Source organism: Haliotis cracherodii, unplaced genomic scaffold, assembly GCF_022045235.1.
Source record: "Haliotis cracherodii isolate W230 unplaced genomic scaffold, xgHalCrac1.p SCAF_13, whole genome shotgun sequence".
In the NCBI taxonomy this organism is placed as follows: Eukaryota; Metazoa; Mollusca; class Gastropoda; order Lepetellida; family Haliotidae; genus Haliotis; species Haliotis cracherodii.
Genome location: NW_027266268.1, coordinates 27326587 through 27351967, shown reverse-complemented (window position 1 = coordinate 27351967; position 25381 = coordinate 27326587). Strand labels below are relative to the sequence as shown.

The following is a 25381-nucleotide window of genomic DNA, read 5'->3' as shown; positions in this document are numbered from 1 at the left end:
TCAAAGTAACTATGCCGATATGCAGAAACCTAAAAACATAGATGCAATGCGACAGGTGCTACTTAACTTCATATGTGGCGAAATGCTGCGATTTAGATTGCAATCCATCAAGGACAGCAGTTTACAACAGTCGAGTGGACAACATGTTCGATACTAGGCATTACTTAGACGTTGGCGTATGACAAACCTTGTTTGACAACGGTATAAGCATCTATACCGACACTTCGCCTTTACAGTAAATAAAGAAGTCGTTATCGTAAAATGTGTGTCTTCTTCGAATTGTCTTCGTGCTCAAACAAGGACCTTGTGAATCGAAACGGCCACTTCATTCCCAAGTATTACCTCAGGGAAGCGCCTGAGTTCCACCTGCTTCCATTTCCCTTGGGATTCCAAGGTCTTCATGTTTTCTCTAAATATCACGGCTTTGACATCACCATCATCAGGGAACAGGTTATAGAAAGCTGTATTGATTATGTAACCACCTGTAAGGAAAACAGGAGAGGAGTTGTCTTGCATGTGTGCAACCCTGACACGGTACTGGATATTGGGGAGCAAATAATGTCAACAGGGGACAGCAAAACAACCTTTAATTAACAATAACTAATAATAAATTCGCTGCAGATCACCAGCAACCGGAGCTACGACGCCATACAATGGATCATGGAGATGTTGTGATGTTTCATGAGTATAATTGTCGCACACCTACCTGGTTTGACAATGCGGATAAGCTCCTCCATTGCCTTTAAAGGCATTTTTTTCAAAACCATTAGGCTCAACCCCGATATTGTCACCGCATCATATGTATCTGAAACACATATACATGTATATAGTGGGGTGAAATACTCAACAAATAACCTACCACTATTCACACTGAACCTGGCTCGGCCACGTCCATTTGAAAATGAAAGAAACAGTGTTACATTTCACTGTTTGAAGTGGAAAGGGACATATGTTATAAACTGACAAACGTACAGAATGATTAATTTGTTTATGCTGACATACACGACCAGGTCTGTTTTGAAATTTGATGAAGTCCCACTGTAGAGTAGATATCTCTTATTTGTATTTGGAAACGAGGTATCTACTCTGCAGACATAAAAAAACGTTATGGATTAAATTTGCACGAAACAAATAAGATAAAACATTTGTAAACTCCTACCGGCCATATGACATCCAATCTAAATATGTGTGACAGTGTCGTGTCCTGATATATAAGGCATGGCCTATACCCAACAGGAAAACTTTTTTAGGAACATACTATCAACATCGACTGTGTCTCACTGTCACATACAGACCATTCCCACCACATACCATTTTCAATGTCTATGGCATTTTCTCCTAAAACTTCAATGAAGTATCGACCATACAGTCCTTTCTTCTTTGCCTCCTCCAGCATTTTACTCGACGGATCCAGGGCATCCATTGTTCGAAAGCCATGATGATAAAGCTGTAAAACACACATAACACATCACCATAAAGAGAGGCATTTTCACTTCATGACATTTGAGCATTTGAGAATCACAATACAGTTATAATCATGGAGTAAATTAAATAGACCTTTGAAATATTTTAAATCAGACGACATATGACATCTTGCGACTCCATGCAACAAAGAACAGGGAGCATCTGGAAACTTCAAAGACCATCAGCACTTAGTTACGCCGCCGCCCAGAAGGATGATGACGACTGCAAACAGATTGATGGTAATAACTTCCCGTTGCAGACTCGTCATCTATTCTAATTACGTGATATACTCTCTCCACAAAAATATATACTAGAGGACTAGCTGATTAAAGGACAAGGGGACTAGGCATGGATCAACTGCTTGACGCCTGATAGGCTGCTTATCGGGTGATGGAATCCGGATCCTGTAAATTACTTTGGCCATATGGCGCCTCGAACCAGTAAAAAACACTTTTATTTCCCGATGACCTTAAAGACCTTTGGTCTAAGAGAAAAATGGCAGCGTTGGTTCCAACCATTAATTTTAACTCCTTTAGAATGATTAAATAGCCAACATTAATTGTCTCCTAAACCTACCTTCTGACCCGTGCACATGTTAGGGTGATTATCCACTCATACAGTTCTTACACAGTTTGGCGTATAGCAAACTGATAAATACTATTCAGCTTTTATCTACTACCTGTTCTTGCTGTTATTACGACTCTGTTGTGTAAGTGTTGGTTACTGCTTTGTACACTTTTTAGGCTGCTCCTCTACTGTCATGACTATTTACTACTCTTTATATCCTTCCAGAACACAAAATATCAACAAACATATAGAAGCCCATTCTGAATGAGTGATTGAATTAATGAAGAATGGAGGGATGGATGATGTACGCCTCTCCGTGTTGGGCCTATATTCGGAGGATGTAAGCCCCTGAACTTAATGTACATCACCCAGTGTTAAACGTACCCCCCGTGGCCTTCAGTGTCATCCAGTCATATGACAGGAACATTCCCCTTTATAAATATATATCAGGTATGAAATCTCCTAGGAGGTCTCTGACACCCAAGCTCATAGTTGAGAAAAACAATTGCGGCCGTGGTGGCGGACCTTGAAATTGAGCACACACATTTAACATTCTCTACATTAACCATTTTGCAGTTTTCTAAAATTCAACTAACCCGTGAAGATTCGGGTTAGAATATGACTTCAGCAACCCATGCTTGCCGTAAAAGGCGACTATGCTTGTCGTAAGAGGCGACTAACGGGATCGGATTGTCAGGCTCACTGACTTGGTTGATGCATGTTATCGATCCCAATTGCGTGGATCGATGCTCATGATATCAATCACTTATACAATCGATTATTTACAGACCGCCGTCATATAGCTGGAATATTGCTGAGTGCGGCGTTAAACAACAAACAAACATAAATCCTCGTTCACATTGCTAAGTTATGTCCGTCAGTTGCAGTTGGTACAGAGTATTGTTTATGTGAGACCAACGTCATAGACAACGAAAACGTTCTCTGTTGAAAGTGACCGGGGTTATCTAGTTAACATAACCGTTTTAATTTATACTGGTTATCGGGAGTTTGCGGCGTTCATCAACAAACAAACCAACCAAATCTAAAATTCAACTACAAAGAAAGAAATATGGCCATGGACTATGAAGTTTCACGGCAAATCATACCAGGGCCCCGTTCCACAAAGCGATCGTAGCGCTAAGACAATCGTAACTCCCATACTTTAACATACACTTACGACTGTCGTTGCGCGACGATAGCTTTGTGGAACGGGTCCCAGATGAATGTATAGAATATACCAACCTCATCTGCACAAAGGCCTGTTCCGGCAGCCACATCCAGGACATAAACATCTTTTCGTTCGCCAGGAAACAGCTCAGCAGCTGTCTGTGCAGTCTGCATTGGACACTTGAAGTTTATCCCTTTCATAGCCTTTTACAAAATGAAAAGATTATAAGTGAATTCTTCGTGTTTGTCAATAAACACACCCATAAATTATGCACAGTAGTCTTTCAATATGGTTATCAAATTGTTTCAATAATTATGGAGATATCCTTGTAAAAACCTTGACAGTGAGGGAGATCAGAAACATCTCGTCATACTTGTGGTCGGAATCGTACAATCGACTGTTTTTGGCAGAGATTTCTTATGAATATGGAAAGGGTTTTGTCACTTTTATTTAGATATCTCCTTGTGGTCTCTTACATCATTTGTAAACAGGAGAAAAACCCGGAAAAGGAAATTGTTCATGTTTCATGAATATGTTGCAGTATAGTTCATCAGGTCATGAGGGGCGGTCCGGTAGTCTAGTGGTTAAAGCGTTCGCACGTCACGCCGAAGACCCGGGTTCCATTCCCGACATGGGTACAATGTGTGAAGCCCATTTGTGGTGTCCCCCGCCGTGATATTGCTGGAGTATTGCTAAAAGCGGCGTAAAACCTCACTCACTCACTCACTCACTCACTCACTCACTCACCCATCGGGTCATGAAATATCCATGACAAGGTTAAACTAGGATGCTGGATGTTTAAACACATTGTAGTAAAACTTGGTCATAAAGTTTCTGGATATGGGTATTTTTTCTGTAGTGTTGACAAAGGAAGTTTTACTTTTCCAGCGGAAAATAGTAACTGTACTTCATATAAAGTAGGGGCGGTCGGGTAGCCTAGTGGTTAAAGCGTTCGCACGTCACGCCGAAGACCCGGGTTCGATTCCCGACATGGGTACAATGTGTGAAGCCCATTTCTGGTGTCCCCCGCCGTGATATTGCTGGAATATTGCTAAAAGCGGCGTAAAACCATACTCACTCACTCACTCACTCACTCATATAAAGTAGTGTAAACTTTATGTTATAGAAAATAACAACATTCATTCGGTTTTATCATATCAAATTAACTGACAAAAAATCCCACACATTGTGACAGGAGAGAGAGTGACAGGCCCTATAAGAGCTGTGGTATAACAACTCAATTAACAATGTCAATCGGGTGTGACCAACGTTTGCGTTGATGAAGGCGAGCCAGCAGCGACGCATTGAATACACCAGATGACTGAAAACAGCTTGGAAGATGTTGTTCCAAATCTAAACCAAAGATTCCTACAACTGGGCTGGCGTTACCAACTGGTTCTAATCCTGTCGTAAGTGTCTCTCCATCTCATCCAAGACATGTCCTGTGGGTGAGAGGACTGGAGAAACAGCACTACAGCAATGTTACGCTGCCTCAAAAAGTCTGTTACAACACGTGCAAAAGGGCGGGCATTACCTTCATGTCGTCCCGGTAGTGTAGGCCATTCTAACTGCCAATAACAATGCTGAATTGTGTTCTCCACTGAGTTGTTTGTTTATGTGTTGTTTAACGCCGCACTCAGCAATATTCCAGCTATATGACGGCGGTCTGTAAATAATCGAGTCTGGACCAGACAATCCAGTCATTGACATCATGAGCATCGATCCACGCAATTGGGATCAATGATCATGACATGCATCAACCATGTCAGCGAGTCTGACCACCCGATCCCGTTAGTCGCCTCTTACGACAAGCATAGTCGTCTTTCACGGCAAGCATGGGTTGCTGAAGGCCTATTCTACCCCGGATCTTCACGGGTCGATTACCATATACTATCCATGTTGGACAAAGATATCAAAGACAACATTATGAATTGTTCAATATATATGTAAAATAAATAGAAAATATTATAGCATGTTTATGTGGGAATTTGAAAAGTTGGCATCTTTTTTATATATAGACACCAGAAAGGTCTAGTGTAATCCAATAACTTTCTCTGTTGATCTTAGTAAATGCAAAGTGTTTATATACGCTGTCTACAAATCGTTTATATATACATGCATGTCATTCCTTATTGTGGAGATGACATACTCAATATAATTTATTCATTTGGAAATCATTACTGTTCTACCAGTGTTCATTGACCGATACCAACCTTTTCATATTGTTGGCTGTTTTGGGAAAACCGTCCAATAATATCTTCTCTGCTAGTTTCCTCGTCCCCAATAAGGTAGTCAGTCATAGCCTTGGCTTCCTCCCTCTCTTCCTGTGTCATACTTGCGTTCAACTTGGATGACTCACTCATAGTTCCTCGAATGTAAATTCTATTCTATATCAACTGCCGGGCAAAGGAAATTATACAGCCATGTTTGATGGTGACTAGACATTAAACATCAAGACATACTTATAGATGGTGATGTATTTTGTACGGTAATCATAGTTGTGTTTTGGACCTAAAGTTCGCAGTGTTTAGGTGACTAGTTTCAGCCAAGGTACGTTTTCAAAATGTTTTCGATTTTTTGGTCAAATCCAATTTTTAATTGTATGCTGCCTTTTGCCCGGCGGTATAGTACATTTATCAACATAATTTTGTTACGCATATACTGTGACTGAACTGCTACAGTGCATTAACATTCACGTAAACATACTACGTTTTTCTATTACAATCAGTAATTATGAAGATATATATACTGAACCAATTAAAAACTTCACAATCCTAAAATTTTAACATTTTGACCAGTTATCATTGTGGGCCCTTATTGTGTATTTAAACAGTAATGGCCACGTATTGTCTTCAGATAACACCTGTTTTTGTGCAGGTGAATCGATCAAAATCATGTACACAGCACTATAGTGGAAAAAGTGTTTTTTCACGTGCAACTGGTCACGTGGCCATAATACCGCACGTTTTTTCAGCCATACTTGTTAGCAGTCATTAACAAAAAAAGAAAAACAAGAAAACAAAAGTCTTTACGGCCATTTGTCACGCCACGCCTTTCAAATGTGCAACGTGAACGTGCCATCGGCATGTTGCAGACGGGAACGTCCGTAGCTGAAGTCGCAAGGACGATGGGTTGTAGTCGACGGACTATTTATGATTTACAGACGCGTCTACAGCCAACGGATACCACCGCTGATCGCCCTCGGCCAGGTCGACCACGTGTGACGTCACATGCAGAGGATCGTCAGATTGTCTTACGTCACCTCCGTAACCGATTTTTGAAGGCTGCATCAACCAGAAATGAACTGTTTAGGGCTAGACTGAGTGCGCAAACTGTTCGAAACCGTCTGAGAACTGCTCACCTTCAAGCACGACGGCCATACTGCGGGCCGATTCTGACTCAATTACACAGACGTCAACGTCAATTGTGGGCACAGCGACACTTACGATGGACTCAGAGGAATTGGAATCAAGTCGTCTTCAGTGATGAATCCCGATTTAATCTTCCATTTGCTGATGGTAGGGCGAGGATGTGGAGGCGCCGTCATGAACGTTACGCCCAGTGTTGTGTACAGGAAGTTGACAGATTTCGAGACGGAAGTGTCATGGTGTGGGGTGCTTTCTGTGTCAATGCACATTCCAGGCTTCTTGTCATCCGTGGCAACCTCAACGCTGCTGCTTACCGCGGCCAGGTACTGGCATGGACTGGCCGTCAAGGTCTCCCGACCTCAATCCCATCGAACACGTCTGGGATGCTCTTGGCAGAAGTCTGCGCACTCTCCAGAACCAACCACAGAATTTGCAAGATCTTGGCACCATTTTGCAGCAACAATGGCGTCGTCTTCCCAATCATGTGTTCACAAGCATCACAAGGTCCATGCGGAGGCGTTGTGTGCCAGTTGTCAACGCACATGGTGGCCATACACGCTACTGAACTTGTGTGCCATCAGATTCTCGTGCTTGGGACTTATGATTTAAACTGTTGATGTTATTACCGAATACCGTAGGTGCTTGGAACAAATTATGATTACCACTGTTTATTAAAATCCTTCTTTGGACATTAATGATTAAAAATTACCTTCTCTGATACATTTGTCCGTTGTATATCATATATGGGATTACTTTAAAAATGTGAAGTTTTTAATTTGACTCAGTATATATATATTTGTGTCGCCTACATATCTAGATCCTACAACTATGTTATGTTCCCGTGGCAGCCATCCCAAAGTGTCTATACAGGACGTTTGGAACTATTTCTTTGTCATGTCATTATGTAATGATAGTATTGATAGTATAAAACATTGCGAATTTGACACCTGCGACCTTTCTGCAACATGGGGTTTTCTATAAAATTCTCGGACACCTGGATATATTTGGTAACACATTGATAAATTATGGTACAGGCATATTTATTCGTGTTTGATCAGTTTTCCCTAAAATACATCTCAGTGGGTTTTCTCCCAAACTTCAGTGTTTCGCTCTCACGACTTTCGCAGGTCATGAGTAGGACCCGGGTACCCCAGTGCTAAATCTAACCGGACCTTTGTTTAGTTTTATGACAATAACAAGTACATGGTTACACTACAAGTCGTTACATTGTCGCATTTCTTTCAGACTATGCACACATTCCTTCTGATTTTATATGTTTGAGTAAATATTAAAGCTTCTTTCAACTTCAGTGCATGCATGATCAGATCGTTTTTGCGAGGGCTCTGGTGAAACAATAACCAATCTGACATTTTGCACCCAGCTCTTGACACAACAGTTGATACCTGGGTAAGGTAGAAATATTAGCATCAACAGGCATGTTTCTATACAATGGGTGTATATTGTTTTCACAATAGATGGGCCAAGTATATATGTGTGTATTTTGAAGATTCCGGGGTAGAAAAAGTCTTCAGCAACCCATGCTTGCCGTAAAAGGCGACTAACGGGATCGTGTGGTCAGACTCGCTGACTTGGTTGATCCATGTCATCGATCCCAATTGCGTTGATCGATGCTCATGATATCAATCACTGGATTGTCTGGTCCAGACTCGATTATTTACCGCCGTCAACAACAAACCAACCAACCAACTATAATAATGATCCAGAGTGATTTCTAAAATTTCAATTTGAACATGCTACGTTGTCAACTTGTTCATGAAGAAGTCTTAGTCTAAAGAACAACTTGCCCATCATATATCTTGGATATCGGGCCTCTCTGAATGACAAGTTGGTATGTTTGGGACCGACCGAAAACGATCCAAGGTGGTTAATAAACTACTTGATCCTTCTGTCTTTTTATAATGACTTATCTGATCTATATTTCTATTTTTTGTCTGCAATGACTTAGTTTACAGACAAGATAAGCTTGTTCGAGGATCAAACCCGCACAGTTAATTGAGCATTATTAATCGTTACACCCACAATCCTAAAATGATGCAAAACGCAGGATCGTCGCACAAGTATCATGTCGTGAGCGTGAATGTTAGGGTGACTGATTATCATTGACGGCAATTGTTGGAACACACGAGAAAACACGGTGAACACATTCTTCTTCCCACGATTACCTTTAAAACAAATGCCAAGACTCCCAATAATGTTCGTGGCAGAGTCATCGGAATGTTGCACACAGGCATGCGTACTGCGGACATTGCATTACATGTCTGAGGGAGAGTTACAATACACCTGGATTAACCACTGATCGTCCGAGAAGTGGACGTGCACGTGTAACAACACCATCTCAAGACATCTATATAGTGACGTGACATTTACGCAATCGCTTCCTCCCAGCAACCGTTACTTCACAGTCCACCCAAGGAACTTATAACAAGAGAATCAGTGCTCAAACTGTTCGCAATCGGTTGCGACAATATGGTCGGAGAGCCAGGAGGCCATACGTTGGGTAAATTCTTACCCAACGTCGCGAGTGGGCTCTTGCACATCTGCGTTGGACTCGACGTGAATGGCAGGGAGTGCTCTGTAGTCACGAATCTTTTTTTCACTCTCCAGAGATGACGGTCGACAGCGGGTGTGCAGACGGAGGAATGAACGTAATGCTGACGCTTTTGTTCCTGAGAGAGATCGTTCAGGAGGAGCTGCATCTGTAATTGTTTGGGCTGGAATTGCATACGACCTTGTTCCTATTCATAAAACCATGAATGAGATGCGCGACAGGGACGAGATCCTTGCTCAGCGTGTTGTCCCTTACTTCAACGCCAACGCCAACGCCAACGCCAACGCCAACATGACGTTTCAGCATGACAGTGCTACAAGTCACACCGCACGCATCACACGGGACTTTATGCAGGCTAACCACGTGGATGTCATGCCTTAGCCAGCCAAAAGTCTTTAATCCAATTGAACATTTGTGGGATTCTTTAGACAGACGTGTAAAACGACGTCAGAATCAGCCGGGAACTTGAAACTGCCTTATTTGCAGAACGGAAAAAAAACATTCCACAAGAAAAATACGGTATTGATAATGTCCCTTTCAGTTGTGATACCACTTCCACAGTAACGTCAGACTCATCGTTCTTTGGATCTTCAGTGACTGATTTCTGTTAATATCTACTCAAAAGGCAGCACATGTCATGGAATATGACATCACAGTTTACATCGTCATGACAATGTAACATAATTTTGGTTAAAATAAAGCCCGACGTTTCGATTTTGGTCAGTATATGTATGTACGTGTTGGTTCCAAAGACCCGGCTCCCAGGTTAAGAAAACCATCGATATCTATGTCAGAACCCTTTACATCTACAATGCAAATAAATGTTATTTTTCGAAAATAGAGAGAGGTCAAGAAACCTACCTACTATCGTCCAAATTGTAGAGCAACTGGTGGTTTCTGGGACAGAAACTCCGGTTTAAATACAAAATTCCCTATTCGACCAGTCCACTGCAAAAGAGGGAAACAGTTTGCAGCTAATTGTCAAAATGGATTCCCTTACTGCCAAATAAAGATCATGTTCACGTAACGTGAATAATTTCTGATAATTGAATATGAGCACAACAAAATCATTTTCATCAGTCGCTACACTTGAAAATTGTCTGACGGGAAATAATATAATAATAATAATTGGTGGTTATGTCATTGAGTGCTGATGATGTATAGTGGTTACCTACCTTCAAATTGCGTTGTGATAAGATTTATTGAACATATTATTTCACACTTCATTCGCAGCAATCACAACATTGCGATGGGCTACACCTGAGGTTATGAATGAGATGTTTTGATGCATTGTAACATGATAAGACGAGGTCAAATGGGGATTAATATCGCTGTATTCAATACTATTGCATTTAGATAGCGTTGTGGATGTACGTGGGTGGTTGCGAGGGATGCTTGTGCCCGTCTGGGCTAATGCCGCTTTTATAGTGCCAACGGCCATTACATTACAAGGATTATATACAGACATATGTAATCTGAAGCAGTACTCACTTTAATCTGATGTAGTACTCCCACCTCGATAGCCAACTTTGGTTGTCTCCTTGACCTATTTTCTGACTTTTCCATATGTTGACTTTTCACTCATAATTATGTAAATATAAAACGTTACCACCAGAGAATAAATGAGTCACCATCATCCGTCGAAACGGATTCCACTGGGCGTTAAAGGCACAATAGCAATGAGATTCATATGAATGGCAACTGAAAATCAGTGACGACACCGGGTGTTCGCAAATAGGGAAGATATCCTGCTATACCAGTGCACACATTAGCATGTTAGCTCACACGTCTGAAAGTCACTTTAGCCTATGTTGTGGACTGCGTGTCCTTCATCCCATATGCACGGAAAAAAACATCTCTAAAACCGCTGAAACTTCACATTCATGTTCCCGCCAGTGACGACACCCCAGGGTTTCGATTCCTACTTTCAAATACCATCATGGCAACCATACTAAACAACATGAGCTAAGCAATTCTTCTGCCTTTTTGTTACCAAAGGGATGCAATTTGGGGAATATTTAGTTTGTTGGACCTTGGACTGTATGTAAATAATAGATTTTGGACCAGACAATATAGTGATTGACATAATGATTATCGATCCACGTAGTTGACATGCCATCGACCAAATCACAGAGTCTTACCATCCGATCCGTTAAGTTTGTAGTGGACTCACCACATAGGTTTAGCTCGGGGGTATAATAACACTGGAATGTCGGGTTGTCTACCGGTACAAACGTAATTGCAGCTGTGCATTACAGCCCGACAGATTATTTTGGGGCAATACATGTCCCAATGGCGTCCAAATCCTCTCCAACAATCTCCATTTCACTTAAAGAAAACAGAAGCAGTTCATTTTCGCCGCCACTGTTACTGTTAATCCTCTACTGTTAATCCTCCACCTACTATATATACTCAACAACAAACGTTCCTATGACACCAATATTTTAGTGGTTTTTTTCAAACAAGTAAAGTTTGGTTTTCAATATTGTAGTACATGTATGGAATCAGATTACAGAAACGCAAAAACTGCTACAGAAAAGCATGCATTCCAGGCAAAAGTTGCCTTTTGTGCAAGCCCGATGCATTCACTGCCCAAAAATGGGTATAAAAACATGTGCGTTAACGGGATTCCATATGCATTGTTTAGCATCGTGCTGACAACAACCACTCAGAAAAACAACAAAATTACGCAATTATTCAGCATTACGAAATGCAACGCCTGTCCGAAAATGAGCGTCTGCGAGCCATTGGTATGCTTGAAGCAGGGTCGAGTAAACGTGATGTTGCAAGACAATTTAACGTCCAAAGAAACACCATTTGGTGTTTATGGCAACGTTGGCAACAGACGAATGCAGTCAGAGACCATCCTCGGAGTGGCAGGCCACGTGTAACCAATAATCGACAAGACAACTGGATTCGAACAACACAGCAACGAAATCGATTCCAGCCAGCAACAGTGACTGCAAGAAGCATCCCTTGCCTTCGACGAATATCTTCACAAACCGTACGTCGTTGCTTCAGATGTGCAGTGAGTGTTGCCAGAAGACCCGCCAGACGTCCCATTTTAACAGGAAACCACCGTCAAGCAAGTCAACAGTGGTGCAGGCAGCGTCTACGCTGGACGGTCCTTCAGTGGGGACACGTTCTCTTCACTGACGAGTCTCTCGTTTTCACCTAAGCCACAGCGATGGACGGATTCGAGTGTACCGACGTCGAGGTGCACGTTACGTCAAACATTGTGTAATGGAAGAAGATCGGCAGCGTTATGGTATGGGGTGGTATTACAGCAAGACCCGTTTGATGGTGGTAGGGGGAAACCTCAATGGACAGCGCTACCACGACGAGATCATCGGCCCTGGTGTTCTACCGTTTTTGCGTCGTCATGGCCCAGGCATTTCCTTTCAACATGACAACGCCCGGCCTCATATTGCTCGACTTGTTCAGGATTCTCTTCAACACAACAACGTGAAGGTCATCCCCTGGCCGGCTCGCTCCCCTGATCTCTCACCAATCGAGCACATGTGGGATGAGATGGATCGGCGCCTTCGACGTCAACCACGTGTTCCACAGATACCACAGGAACTTCGAAACATGCTCCAGCAGATATGGTAGAGTGTTTGTATTTGTGACTCTTATTATCATCCAATTAATGTTACTAGATATCCTCGCGTATTTTATGTTCAAACACTTAATTATTCCAATACGAATATTTATAAATATGTTTATAGTATTTGATAATGGGCATTGTCAATAGAAAAGAAATACAAATTACATTAATATTTATGGAATCTGTTCATTTTTGACTTCATGAGGAATTATTATCGAGTACAATTAGGGATCGTTCAGCAGATGTGTTTATTACGATCAGCTGTTCATCTCATTGGCTTGTAGGAGACAACTATCTGCTGTTATCAGACTTCTAAGTCTTCGACAATGTGTGTTCGGATCGTAATTGAATATGTTCATTGTAATAGGACATGAATAGCGATTATTATAAATGGTGCTACAGTTTACTGTGCAAAACTATATTATTTACCTTCGAAAATTATGTTTTATGAAACACGTTGCTTTCGTCAAGTTCGCTGTTTGTTTCCATCTGTAGTGTGTACCGTAACGTATTGTATGAAATTTTGTTGAAATTTCAATTAATTAGTATTGACAGTTCATCATTTGTGCATTATGCAATGAATAGTGTTCCTGTCTCACTCTTAATTGGCAACAGTAACACGTGTTTGCCTCAGTAAAGCCTTTAAAGAAGTTTATGGTTGACATCATGAAGATATTACCAAATTTGACACATCAGTGGTAAAATTCTGTCCGATGCAATTTCTTATTTTGACTTGTACCGTATGTTCCTGTGTTTTTTCAGGTGAACAACTGACTTGGCTTTGCATGTGTTTGTGACGGGTGCCACCAGTGGGACAGGATACGCTCACCTTTTCGCGAACACATGGTACCATCACTATTTGATAATTATTCATAAACACATGCTTATGACATAGCCGGAATCGCACAGTCGACTCTGCTTTGGCGGAGTTTTCTTAAGAATAATGGAAAGGGTTGTGTCGCCTAATGGAACTAATGATTTGAATGTAGCTATAGAGGATCGAATAGTTAAATCATGTAAGTATGACGTACGTGGGTCTTTTTCAAGTGCCATTGTTCACGGCCATGAATAGCTGATATATTGCTGTTGGAACATTAAACATTATGTGGTCGGTAACGAAATGCTCTCCCACAATCCAGTGAAATCCGAAGAAAATGTCCGGTTGTAAGAAAGGAAATATATCTTAACAGGATACAGAAGCTGAATCGAAAGGTTAAGACGACTTTATCGTGACCAGAGCAAGGGCCAGTGCTGAAAATACGGGGAAATCATGACACACGACGTGACTGTGAGTAGTGATCACATGAATAATTTCATTAAAGATGCGCTTAAAGCTCAAAAAGAAAAATAATGGATGAAATGAACATTATTAAACATGTCATTAAGGCGCTTGACAACAGAACAGGTGAAATGCTAGAGGCGCTTGACTTTAACGTTGAACACATTGAAGAAAATAAAACTGAAATTTAAAAGTTGAAACGCTAACTCTGACAAATGAAGAAGGGATTTGAACACAAACTACTGGTACAAGAGATGTATTCGCGAAAAAGGCAACTTGCTTATTTACGGTATAGCAGATGAAAAAGATGCGGAGCCGGCAGCTAAAGAGGTTTTCACACTTACTGGGGTCGACGAGACCGCCAACTCCTGTTCGCTAACGTGCATCGATTACTTCGTACAAGTACCGATACGAATAAGTTGAGGCCCGATATGACGAAACCCGTCGACAAATTTGTTATTGCATCTGATAGGCAAAGGGTGTACGCAGCAGCGCTGAAAAGTGGTCAGGTGTTGAGATTCATAAAGGTCAGCACCCGTACCTGCCAGTCATCATCAAAAAGCTGAGGGGATAGATGGAAAATCGAGCATTCGAAATCACACAAAGTGCAGACACGAATCTTAGAGAGGGGAGTGTATTTGACTCTGCAGTAACGACGTTTTTCCACAAATGTCTGGACAACTATCGGATTTGGAGGACAATATCAGCTGAAGCGATTATTCAGTTCCGAGACAAAGACAAACCTGACGATTAGTCTGTGCCCACATAGTGCTGAAGCACAGGAACTCGATGATAGCGTTTGTAACATAATATATTCGAACAGAGAAAAAATCACCCCCCTCTATATACACTGAGACAAGGAGTTACTTATTCAAGATTTCGCACTCGGTGCGAATCATAGCTCATTATCACATGAAATATGAATGTCACTTATTTCAAACCTATTGGAACTTGCTAAACAAACCTCAGGCTACACAATTGTGTTTATCTGTGGTCACCTTACCTCGTATTTATTTTAAAACAACCATCAAACTTAAGTGAACTCTGGATAATCAATACAAAACAAAAGCGAGAAGAAATAAATAGATTCCTTGCAAATTGGAGAAAAAGAAATCTAACGTTAATAGGAAAAAAATAGTCCTAAGTACTTTAGCATTGTCAAAACTAGTCAACATATTTTCGCAACTACCAAACTCTCCTGAGATCTAATCACTTAAGAAGATATTTTACAATTGTATCTGGAATAATAAAAGTTATAAGATCAGAAGGACCACTTTGACAAGAAAATATGACACTGGAGCCTTTATTGACGCACTGAAACTATTTATGCTCAGATTATATCATACAAAATATCACATAAAAAGTACAATATTAGACAATATATATTTAATTTCCAATATACCAGACTCGTGGAAAACAGCAATCAAGAAAACTAGAAAAGTAATTATACAGACTTTTAATAAACAGTTACTTAAGTGATCTGATGAAACCTGTTAAAGGCGCTAGATTCTTTTATGATCAATTAATATCAAATGAAAATATTCTTAAAGCTGTGATGAATGGCAATCTTTTAGACAGTGATTATTGAGTATTGATCTCATCTTCTTTAACTCATTATTGAAATATTGCTGACGGGGAGTTATATATCTACACAGTCACTCATACTGAAATCCGATAACAATTTAAAAACAAGTCAATATTCGCATGTACTAATTTTATTGTTCTTAGGAAATTATAATTGTAACTAAAACGCAAAATATTTAGCTGGACATTGTCATTTATACACCATAACCAATCTCTTCTTGATATATCAGAGACAACAAAACAACGCAAATGGCTTTTATCAACTAATAACAAATATGAAGACTCCTACTAGAATTTAATAAAAATGTGATTTTTTTTCCACTTCGTCTTTCCAAGGTGCTGGGCTCCACTTTTTGCTCTGACGATCCCGTTATATATATATATATCGATGGAAACGAACAAGGGAACAATGAAAACCTTAGGAAATAAGCTTTCTCGTCAGTACATTTAAAATACAAATACAAATTTAACACGTCAGAATCAAAGGTTGAGATGGTTTGTGTGCATTGTCTCCAACCCGTAGACTAGGCTGGGAACCCATGATAGTATATAATTTATAATGGCTAAAACTAAGGACTCCCTTATTCATTTCCATCAGTAAAAAATGCTATCTCCTGCTAGAAATTGCTTTCAACCGTTACTTCACACATATAATTTAATAATAAAAAATTAAAAAGCCAAATGACCGCATTTCAACAGAGTCTCCTATTTCAGTTGTAAGCAGGAGAAATCGTTCGATAATTCTATCAATTCTATTATTCACATATGGCCGAACAGCTGCAGAACAAACTACCTAGTGCATCAGTAAAATGTTCCAATGTTTACTTTTATCAAAGTAACTATGCCGATATGCAGAAACCTAAAAACATAGATGCAATGCGACAGGTGCTACTTAACTTCATATGTGGCGAAATGCTGCGATTTAGATTGCAATCCATCAAGGACAGCAGTTTACAACAGTCGAGTGGACAACATGTTCGATACTAGGCATTACTTAGACGTTGGCGTATGACAAACCTTGTTTGACAACGGTATAAGCATCTATACCGACACTTCGCCTTTACAGTAAATAAAGAAGTCGTTATCGTAAAATGTGTGTCTTCTTCGAATTGTCTTCGTGCTCAAACAAGGACCTTGTGAATCGAAACGGCCACTTCATTCCCAAGTATTACCTCAGGGAAGCGCCTGAGTTCCACCTGCTTCCATTTCCCTTGGGATTCCAAGGTCTTCATGTTTTCTCTAAATATCACGGCTTTGACATCACCATCATCAGGGAACAGGTTATAGAAAGCTGTATTGATTATGTAACCACCTGTAAGGAAAACAGGAGAGGAGTTGTCTTGCATGTGTGCAACCCTGACACGGTACTGGATATTGGGGAGCAAATAATGTCAACAGGGGACAGCAAAACAACCTTTAATTAACAATAACTAATAATAAATTCGCTGCAGATCACCAGCAACCGGAGCTACGACGCCATACAATGGATCATGGAGATGTTGTGATGTTTCATGAGTATAATTGTCGCACACCTACCTGGTTTGACAATGCGGATAAGCTCCTCCATTGCCTTTAAAGGCATTTTTTTCAAAACCATTAGGCTCAACCCCGATATTGTCACCGCATCATATGTATCTGAAACACATATACATGTATATAGTGGGGTGAAATACTCAACAAATAACCTACCACTATTCACACTGAACCTGGCTCGGCCACGTCCATTTGAAAATGAAAGAAACAGTGTTACATTTCACTGTTTGAAGTGGAAAGGGACATATGTTATAAACTGACAAACGTACAGAATGATTAATTTGTTTATGCTGACATACACGACCAGGTCTGTTTTGAAATTTGATGAAGTCCCACTGTAGAGTAGATATCTCTTATTTGTATTTGGAAACGAGGTATCTACTCTGCAGACATAAAAAAACGTTATGGATTAAATTTGCACGAAACAAATAAGATAAAACATTTGTAAACTCCTACCGGCCATATGACATCCAATCTAAATATGTGTGACAGTGTCGTGTCCTGATATATAAGGCATGGCCTATACCCAACAGGAAAACTTTTTTAGGAACATACTATCAACATCGACTGTGTCTCACTGTCACATACAGACCATTCCCACCACATACCATTTTCAATGTCTATGGCATTTTCTCCTAAAACTTCAATGAAGTATCGACCATACAGTCCTTTCTTCTTTGCCTCCTCCAGCATTTTACTCGACGGATCCAGGGCATCCATTGTTCGAAAGCCATGATGATAAAGCTGTAAAACACACATAACACATCACCATAAAGAGAGGCATTTTCACTTCATGACATTTGAGCATTTGAGAATCACAATACAGTTATAATCATGGAGTAAATTAAATAGACCTTTGAAATATTTTAAATCAGACGACATATGACATCTTGCGACTCCATGCAACAAAGAACAGGGAGCATCTGGAAACTTCAAAGACCATCAGCACTTAGTTACGCCGCCGCCCAGAAGGATGATGACGACTGCAAACAGATTGATGGTAATAACTTCCCGTTGCAGACTCGTCATCTATTCTAATTACGTGATATACTCTCTCCACAAAAATATATACTAGAGGACTAGCTGATTAAAGGACAAGGGGACTAGGCATGGATCAACTGCTTGACGCCTGATAGGCTGCTTATCGGGTGATGGAATCCGGATCCTGTAAATTACTTTGGCCATATGGCGCCTCGAACCAGTAAAAAACACTTTTATTTCCCGATGACCTTAAAGACCTTTGGTCTAAGAGAAAAATGGCAGCGTTGGTTCCAACCATTAATTTTAACTCCTTTAGAATGATTAAATAGCCAACATTAATTGTCTCCTAAACCTACCTTCTGACCCGTGCACATGTTAGGGTGATTATCCACTCATACAGTTCTTACACAGTTTGGCGTATAGCAAACTGATAAATACTATTCAGCTTTTATCTACTACCTGTTCTTGCTGTTATTACGACTCTGTTGTGTAAGTGTTGGTTACTGCTTTGTACACTTTTTAGGCTGCTCCTCTACTGTCATGACTATTTACTACTCTTTATATCCTTCCAGAACACAAAATATCAACAAACATATAGAAGCCCATTCTGAATGAGTGATTGAATTAATGAAGAATGGAGGGATGGATGATGTACGCCTCTCCGTGTTGGGCCTATATTCGGAGGATGTAAGCCCCTGAACTTAATGTACATCACCCAGTGTTAAACGTACCCCCCTTGGCCTTCAGTGTCATCCAGTCATATGACAGGAACATTCCCCTTTATAAATATATATCAGGTATGAAATCTCCTAGGAGGTCTCTGACACCCAAGCTCATAGTTGAGAAAAACAATTGCGGCCGTGGTGGCGGACCTTGAAATTGAGCACACACATTTAACATTCTCTACATTAACCATTTTGCAGTTTTCTAAAATTCAACTAGCCCGTGAAGATTCGGGTTAGAATATGACTTCAGCAACCCATGCTTGCCGTAAAAGGCGACTATGCTTGTCGTAAGAGGCGACTAACGGGATCGGATTGTCAGGCTCACTGACTTGGTTGATGCATGTTATCGATCCCAATTGCGTGGATCGATGCTCATGATATCAATCACTTATACAATCGATTATTTACAGACCGCCGTCATATAGCTGGAATATTGCTGAGTGCGGCGTTAAACAACAAACAAACATAAATCCTTGTTCACATTGCTAAGTTATGTCCGTCAGTTGCAGTTGGTACAGAGTATTGTTTATGTGAGACCAACGTCATAGACAACGAAAACGTTCTCTGTTGAAAGTGACCGGGGTTATCTAGTTAACATAACCGTTTTAATTTATACTGGTTATCGGGAGTTTGCGGCGTTCATCAACAAACAAACCAACCAAATCTAAAATTCAACTACAAAGAAAGAAATATGGCCATGGACTATGAAGTTTCACGGCAAATCATACCAGGGCCCCGTTCCACAAAGCGATCGTAGCGCTAAGACAATCGTAACTCCCATACTTTAACATACACTTACGACTGTCGTTGCGCGACGATAGCTTTGTGGAACGGGTCCCAGATGAATGTATAGAATATACCAACCTCATCTGCACAAAGGCCTGTTCCGGCAGCCACATCCAGGACATAAACATCTTTTCGTTCGCCAGGAAACAGCTCAGCAGCTGTCTGTGCAGTCTGCATTGGACACTTGAAGTTTATCCCTTTCATAGCCTTTTACAAAATGAAAAGATTATAAGTGAATTCTTCGTGTTTGTCAATAAACACACCCATAAATTATGCACAGTAGTCTTTCAATATGGTTATCAAATTGTTTCAATAATTATGGAGATATCCTTGTAAAAACCTTGACAGTGAGGGAGATCAGAAACATCTCGTCATACTTGTGGTCGGAATCGTACAATCGACTGTTTTTGGCAGAGATTTCTTATGAATATGGAAAGGGTTTTGTCACTTTTATTTAGATATCTCCTTGTGGTCTCTTACATCATTTGTAAACAGGAGAAAAACCCGGAAAAGGAAATTGTTCATGTTTCATGAATATGTTGCAGTATAGTTCATCAGGTCATGAGGGGCGGTCCGGTAGTCTAGTGGTTAAAGCGTTCGCTTGTCACGCCGAAGACCCGGGTTCCATTCCCGACATGGGTACAATGTGTGAAGCCCATTTGTGGTGTCCTCCGCCGTGATATTGCTGGAGTATTGCTAAAAGCGGCGTAAAACCTCACTCACTCACTCACTCACTCACTCACTCACTCACTCACTCACTCACTCACTCACCCATCGGGTCATGAAATATCCATGACAAGGTTAAACTAGGATGCTGGATGTTTAAACACATTGTAGTAAAACTTGGTCATAAAGTTTCTGGATATGGGTATTTTTTCTGTAGTGTTGACAAAGGAAGTTTTACTTTTCCAGCGGAAAATAGTAACTGTACTTCATATAAAGTAGGGGCGGTCGGGTAGCCTAGTGGTTAAAGCGTTCGCACGTCACGCCGAAGACCCGGGTTCGATTCCCGACATGGGTACAATGTGTGAAGCCCATTTCTGGTGTCCCCCGCCGTGATATTGCTGGAATATTGCTAAAAGCGGCGTAAAACCATACTCACTCACTCACTCACTCACTCATCTAAAGTAGTGTAAACTTTATGTTATAGAAAATAACAACATTCATTCGGTTTTATCATATCAAATTAACTGACAAAAAATCCCACACATTGTGACAGGAGAGAGAGTGACAGGCCCTATAAGAGCTGTGGTATAACAACTCAATTAACAATGTCAATCGGGTGTGACCAACGTTTGCGTTGATGAAGGCGAGCCAGCAGCGACGCATTGAATACACCAGATGACTGAAAACAGCTTGGAAGATGTTGTTCCAAATCTAAACCAAAGATTCCTACAACTGGGCTGGCGTTACCAACTGGTTCTAATCCTGTCGTAAGTGTCTCTCCATCTCATCCAAGACATGTCCTGTGGGTGAGAGGACTGGAGAAACAGCACTACAGCAATGTTACGCTGCCTCAAAAAGTCTGTTACAACACGTGCAAAAGGGCGGGCATTACCTTCATGTCGTCCCGGTAGTGTAGGCCATTCTAACTGCCAATAACAATGCTGAATTGTGTTCTCCACTGAGTTGTTTGTTTATGTGTTGTTTAACGCCGCACTCAGCAATATTCCAGCTATATGACGGCGGTCTGTAAATAATCGAGTCTGGACCAGACAATCCAGTCATTGACATCATGAGCATCGATCCACGCAATTGGGATCAATGATCATGACATGCATCAACCATGTCAGCGAGTCTGACCACCCGATCCCGTTAGTCGCCTCTTACGACAAGCATAGTCGTCTTTCACGGCAAGCATGGGTTGCTGAAGGCCTATTCTACCCCGGATCTTCACGGGTCGATTACCATATACTATCCATGTTGGACAAAGATATCAAAGACAACATTATGAATTGTTCAATATATATGTAAAATAAATAGAAAATATTATAGCATGTTTATGTGGGAATTTGAAAAGTTGGCATCTTTTTTATATATAGACACCAGAAAGGTCTAGTGTAATCCAATAACTTTCTCTGTTGATCTTAGTAAATGCAAAGTGTTTATATACGCTGTCTACAAATCGTTTATATATACATGCATGTCATTTCTTATTGTGGAGATGACATACTCAATATAATTTATTCATTTGGAAATCATTACTGTTCTACCAGTGTTCATTGACCGATACCAACCTTTTCATATTGTTGGCTGTTTTGGGAAAACCGTCCAATAATATCTTCTCTGCTAGTTTCCTCGTCCCCAATAAGGTAGTCAGTCATAGCCTTGGCTTCCTCCCTCTCTTCCTGTGTCATGCTTGCGTTCAACTTGGATGACTCACTCATAGTTCCTCGAATGTAAATTCTATTCTATATCAACTGCCGGGCAAAGGAAATTATACAGCCATGTTTGATGGTGACTAGACATTAAACATCAAGACATACTTATAGATGGTGATGTATTTTGTACGGTAATCATAGTTGTGTTTTGGACCTAAAGTTCGCAGTGTTTAGGTGACTAGTTTCAGCCAAGGTACGTTTTCAAAATGTTTTCGATTTTTTGGTCAAATCCAATTTTTAATTGTATGCTGCCTTTTGCCCGGCGGTATAGTACATTTATCAACATAATTTTGTTACGCATATACTGTGACTGAACTGCTACAGTGCATTAACATTCACGTAAACATACTACGTTTTTCTATTACAATCAGTAATTATGAAGATATATATACTGAACCAAATTAAAAACTTCACAATCCTAAAATTTTAACATTTTGACCAGTTATCATTGTGGGCCCTTATTGTGTATTTAAACAGTAATGGCCACGTATTGTCTTCAGATAACACCTGTTTTTGTGCAGGTGAATCGATCAAAATCATGTACACAGCACTATAGTGGAAAAAGTGTTTTTTCACGTGCAACTGGTCACGTGGCCATAATACCGCACGTTTTTTCAGCCATACTTGTTAGCAGTCATTAACAAAAAAAGAAAAACAAGAAAACAAAAGTCTTTACGGCCATTTGTCACGCCACGCCTTTCAAATGTGCAACGTGAACGTGCCATCGGCATGTTGCAGACGGGAACGACCGTAGCTGAAGTCGCAAGGACGATGGGTTGTAGTCGATAGACTATTTATGATTTACAGACGCGTCTACAGCCAACGGATACCACCGCTGATCGCCCTCGGCCAGGTCGACCACGTGTGACGTCACATGCAGAGGATCGTCAGATTGTCTTACGTCACCTCCGTAACCGATTTTTGAAGGCTGCATCAACCAGAAATGAACTGTTTAGGGCTAGACTGAGTGCGCAAACTGTTCGAAACCGTCTGAGAACTGCTCACCTTCAAGCACGACGGCCATACTGCGGGCCGATTCTGACTCAATTACACAGACGTCAACGTCAATTGTGGGCACAGCGACACTTACGATGGACTCAGAGGAATTGGAATCAAGTCGTCTTCAGTAATGAATCCCGATTTAATCTTCGATTTGCTGATGGTAGGGCGAGGATGTGGAGGCGCCGTCATGAACGTTACGCCCAGTGTTGTGTACAGGAAGTTGACAGATTTCGAGACGGAAGTGTCATGGTGTGGGGTGCTTTCTGTGTCAATGCACATTCCAGGCTTCTTGTCATCCGTGGCAACCTCAACGCTGCTGCTTACCGCGGCCAGGTACTGGCATGGACTGGCCGTCAAGGTCTCCCGACCTCAATCCCATCGAACACGTCTGGGATGCTCTTGGCAGAAGTCTGCGCACTCTCCAGAACCAACCACAGAATTTGCAAGATCTTGGCACCATTTTGCAGCAACAATGGCGTCGTCTTCCCAATCATGTGTTCACAAGCATCACAAGGTCCATGCGGAGGCGTTGTGTGCCAGTTGTCAACGCACATGGTGGCCATACACGCTACTGAACTTGTGTGCCATCAGATTCTCGTGCTTGGGACTTATGATTTAAACTGTTGATGTTATTACCGAATACCGTAGGTGCTTGGAACAAATTATGATTACCACTGTTTATTAAAATCCTTCTTTGGACATTAATGATTAAAAATTACCTTCTCTGATACATTTGTCCGTTGTATATCATATATGGGATTACTTTAAAAATGTGAAGTTTTTAATTTGACTCAGTATATATATATTTGTGTCGCCTACATATCTAGATCCTACAACTATGTTATGTTCCCGTGGCAGCCATCCCAAAGTGTCTATACAGGACGTTTGGAACTATTTCTTTGTCATGTCATTATGTAATGATAGTATTGATAGTATAAAACATTGCGAATTTGACACCTGCGACCTTTCTGCAACATGGGGTTTTCTATAAAATTCTCGGACACCTGGATATATTTGGTAACACATTGATAAATTATGGTACAGGCATATTTATTCGTGTTTGATCAGTTTTCCCTAAAATACATCTCAGTGGGTTTTCTCCCAAACTTCAGTGTTTCGCTCTCACGACTTTCGCAGGTCATGAGTAGGACCCGGGTACCCCCAGTGCTAAATCTAACCGGACCTTTGTTTAGTTTTATGACAATAACAAGTACATGGTTACACTACAAGTCGTTACATTGTCGCATTTCTTTCAGACTATGCACACATTCCTTCTGATTTTATATGTTTGAGTAAATATTAAAGCTTCTTTCAACTTCAGTGCATGCATGATCAGATCGTTTTTGCGAGGGCTCTGGTGAAACAATAACCAATCTGACATTTTGCACCCAGCTCTTGACACAACAGTTGATACCTGGGTAAGGTAGAAATATTAGCATCAACAGGCATGTTTCTATACAATGGGTGTATATTGTTTTCACAATAGATGGGCCAAGTATATATGTGTGTATTTTGAAGATTCCGGGGTAGAAAAAGTCTTCAGCAACCCATGCTTGCCGTAAAAGGCGACTAACGGGATCGTGTGGTCAGACTCGCTGACTTGGTTGATCCATGTCATCGATCCCAATTGCGTTGATCGATGCTCATGATATCAATCACTGGATTGTCTGGTCCAGACTCGATTATTTACCGCCGTCAACAACAAACCAACCAACCAACTATAATAATGATCCAGAGTGATTTCTAAAATTTCAATTTGAACATGCTACGTTGTCAACTTGTTCATGAAGAAGTCTTAGTCTAAAGAACAACTTGCCCATCATATATCTTGGATATCGGGCCTCTCTGAATGACAAGTTGGTATGTTTGGGACCGACCGAAAACGATCCAAGGTGGTTAATAAACTACTTGATCCTTCTGTCTTTTTATAATGACTTATCTGATCTATATTTCTATTTTTTGTCTGCAATGACTTAGTTTACAGACAAGATAAGCTTGTTCGAGTATCAAACCCGCACAGTTAATTGAGCATTATTAATCGTTACACCCACAATCCTAAAATGATGCAAAACGCAGGATCGTCGCACAAGTATCATGTCGTGAGCGTGAATGTTAGGGTGACTGATTATCATTGACGGCAATTGTTGGAACACACGAGAAAACACGGTGAACACATTCTTCTTCCCACGATTACCTTTAAAACAAATGCCAAGACTCCCAATAATGTTCGTGGCAGAGTCATCGGAATGTTGCACACAGGCATGCGTACTGCGGACATTGCATTACATGTCTGAGGGAGAGTTACAATACACCTGGATTAACCACTGATCGTCCGAGAAGTGGACGTGCACGTGTAACAACACCATC

The 25381-nt window shown here is 40.8% G+C and overlaps 2 protein-coding genes across 2 annotated transcripts; both read right to left on the bottom strand.

The window, feature by feature from the left end:
- Window positions 1-291: 291 nt before the first annotated feature.
- On the bottom strand, window positions 292-5562 carry LOC139459120 (methyltransferase-like protein 27). The gene is made up of 5 exons (XM_071240568.1): window positions 5413-5562; window positions 3274-3402; window positions 1312-1447; window positions 707-805; window positions 292-482 (listed from the first exon to the last, which is right to left on the bottom strand). Exons 1-5 carry the CDS (start codon window positions 5560-5562, stop codon window positions 292-294), a joined length of 705 nt encoding a protein of 234 aa, XP_071096669.1.
- Window positions 5563-16727: 11165 nt separating this feature from the next.
- LOC139459119 (methyltransferase-like protein 27) lies at window positions 16728-22018 on the bottom strand. The gene is made up of 5 exons (XM_071240567.1): window positions 21869-22018; window positions 19710-19838; window positions 17748-17883; window positions 17143-17241; window positions 16728-16918 (listed from the first exon to the last, which is right to left on the bottom strand). The coding sequence occupies exons 1-5, from the start codon at window positions 22016-22018 to the stop codon at window positions 16728-16730; spliced, it is 705 nt and encodes a 234-aa protein (XP_071096668.1).
- Window positions 22019-25381: the final 3363 nt, after the last annotated feature.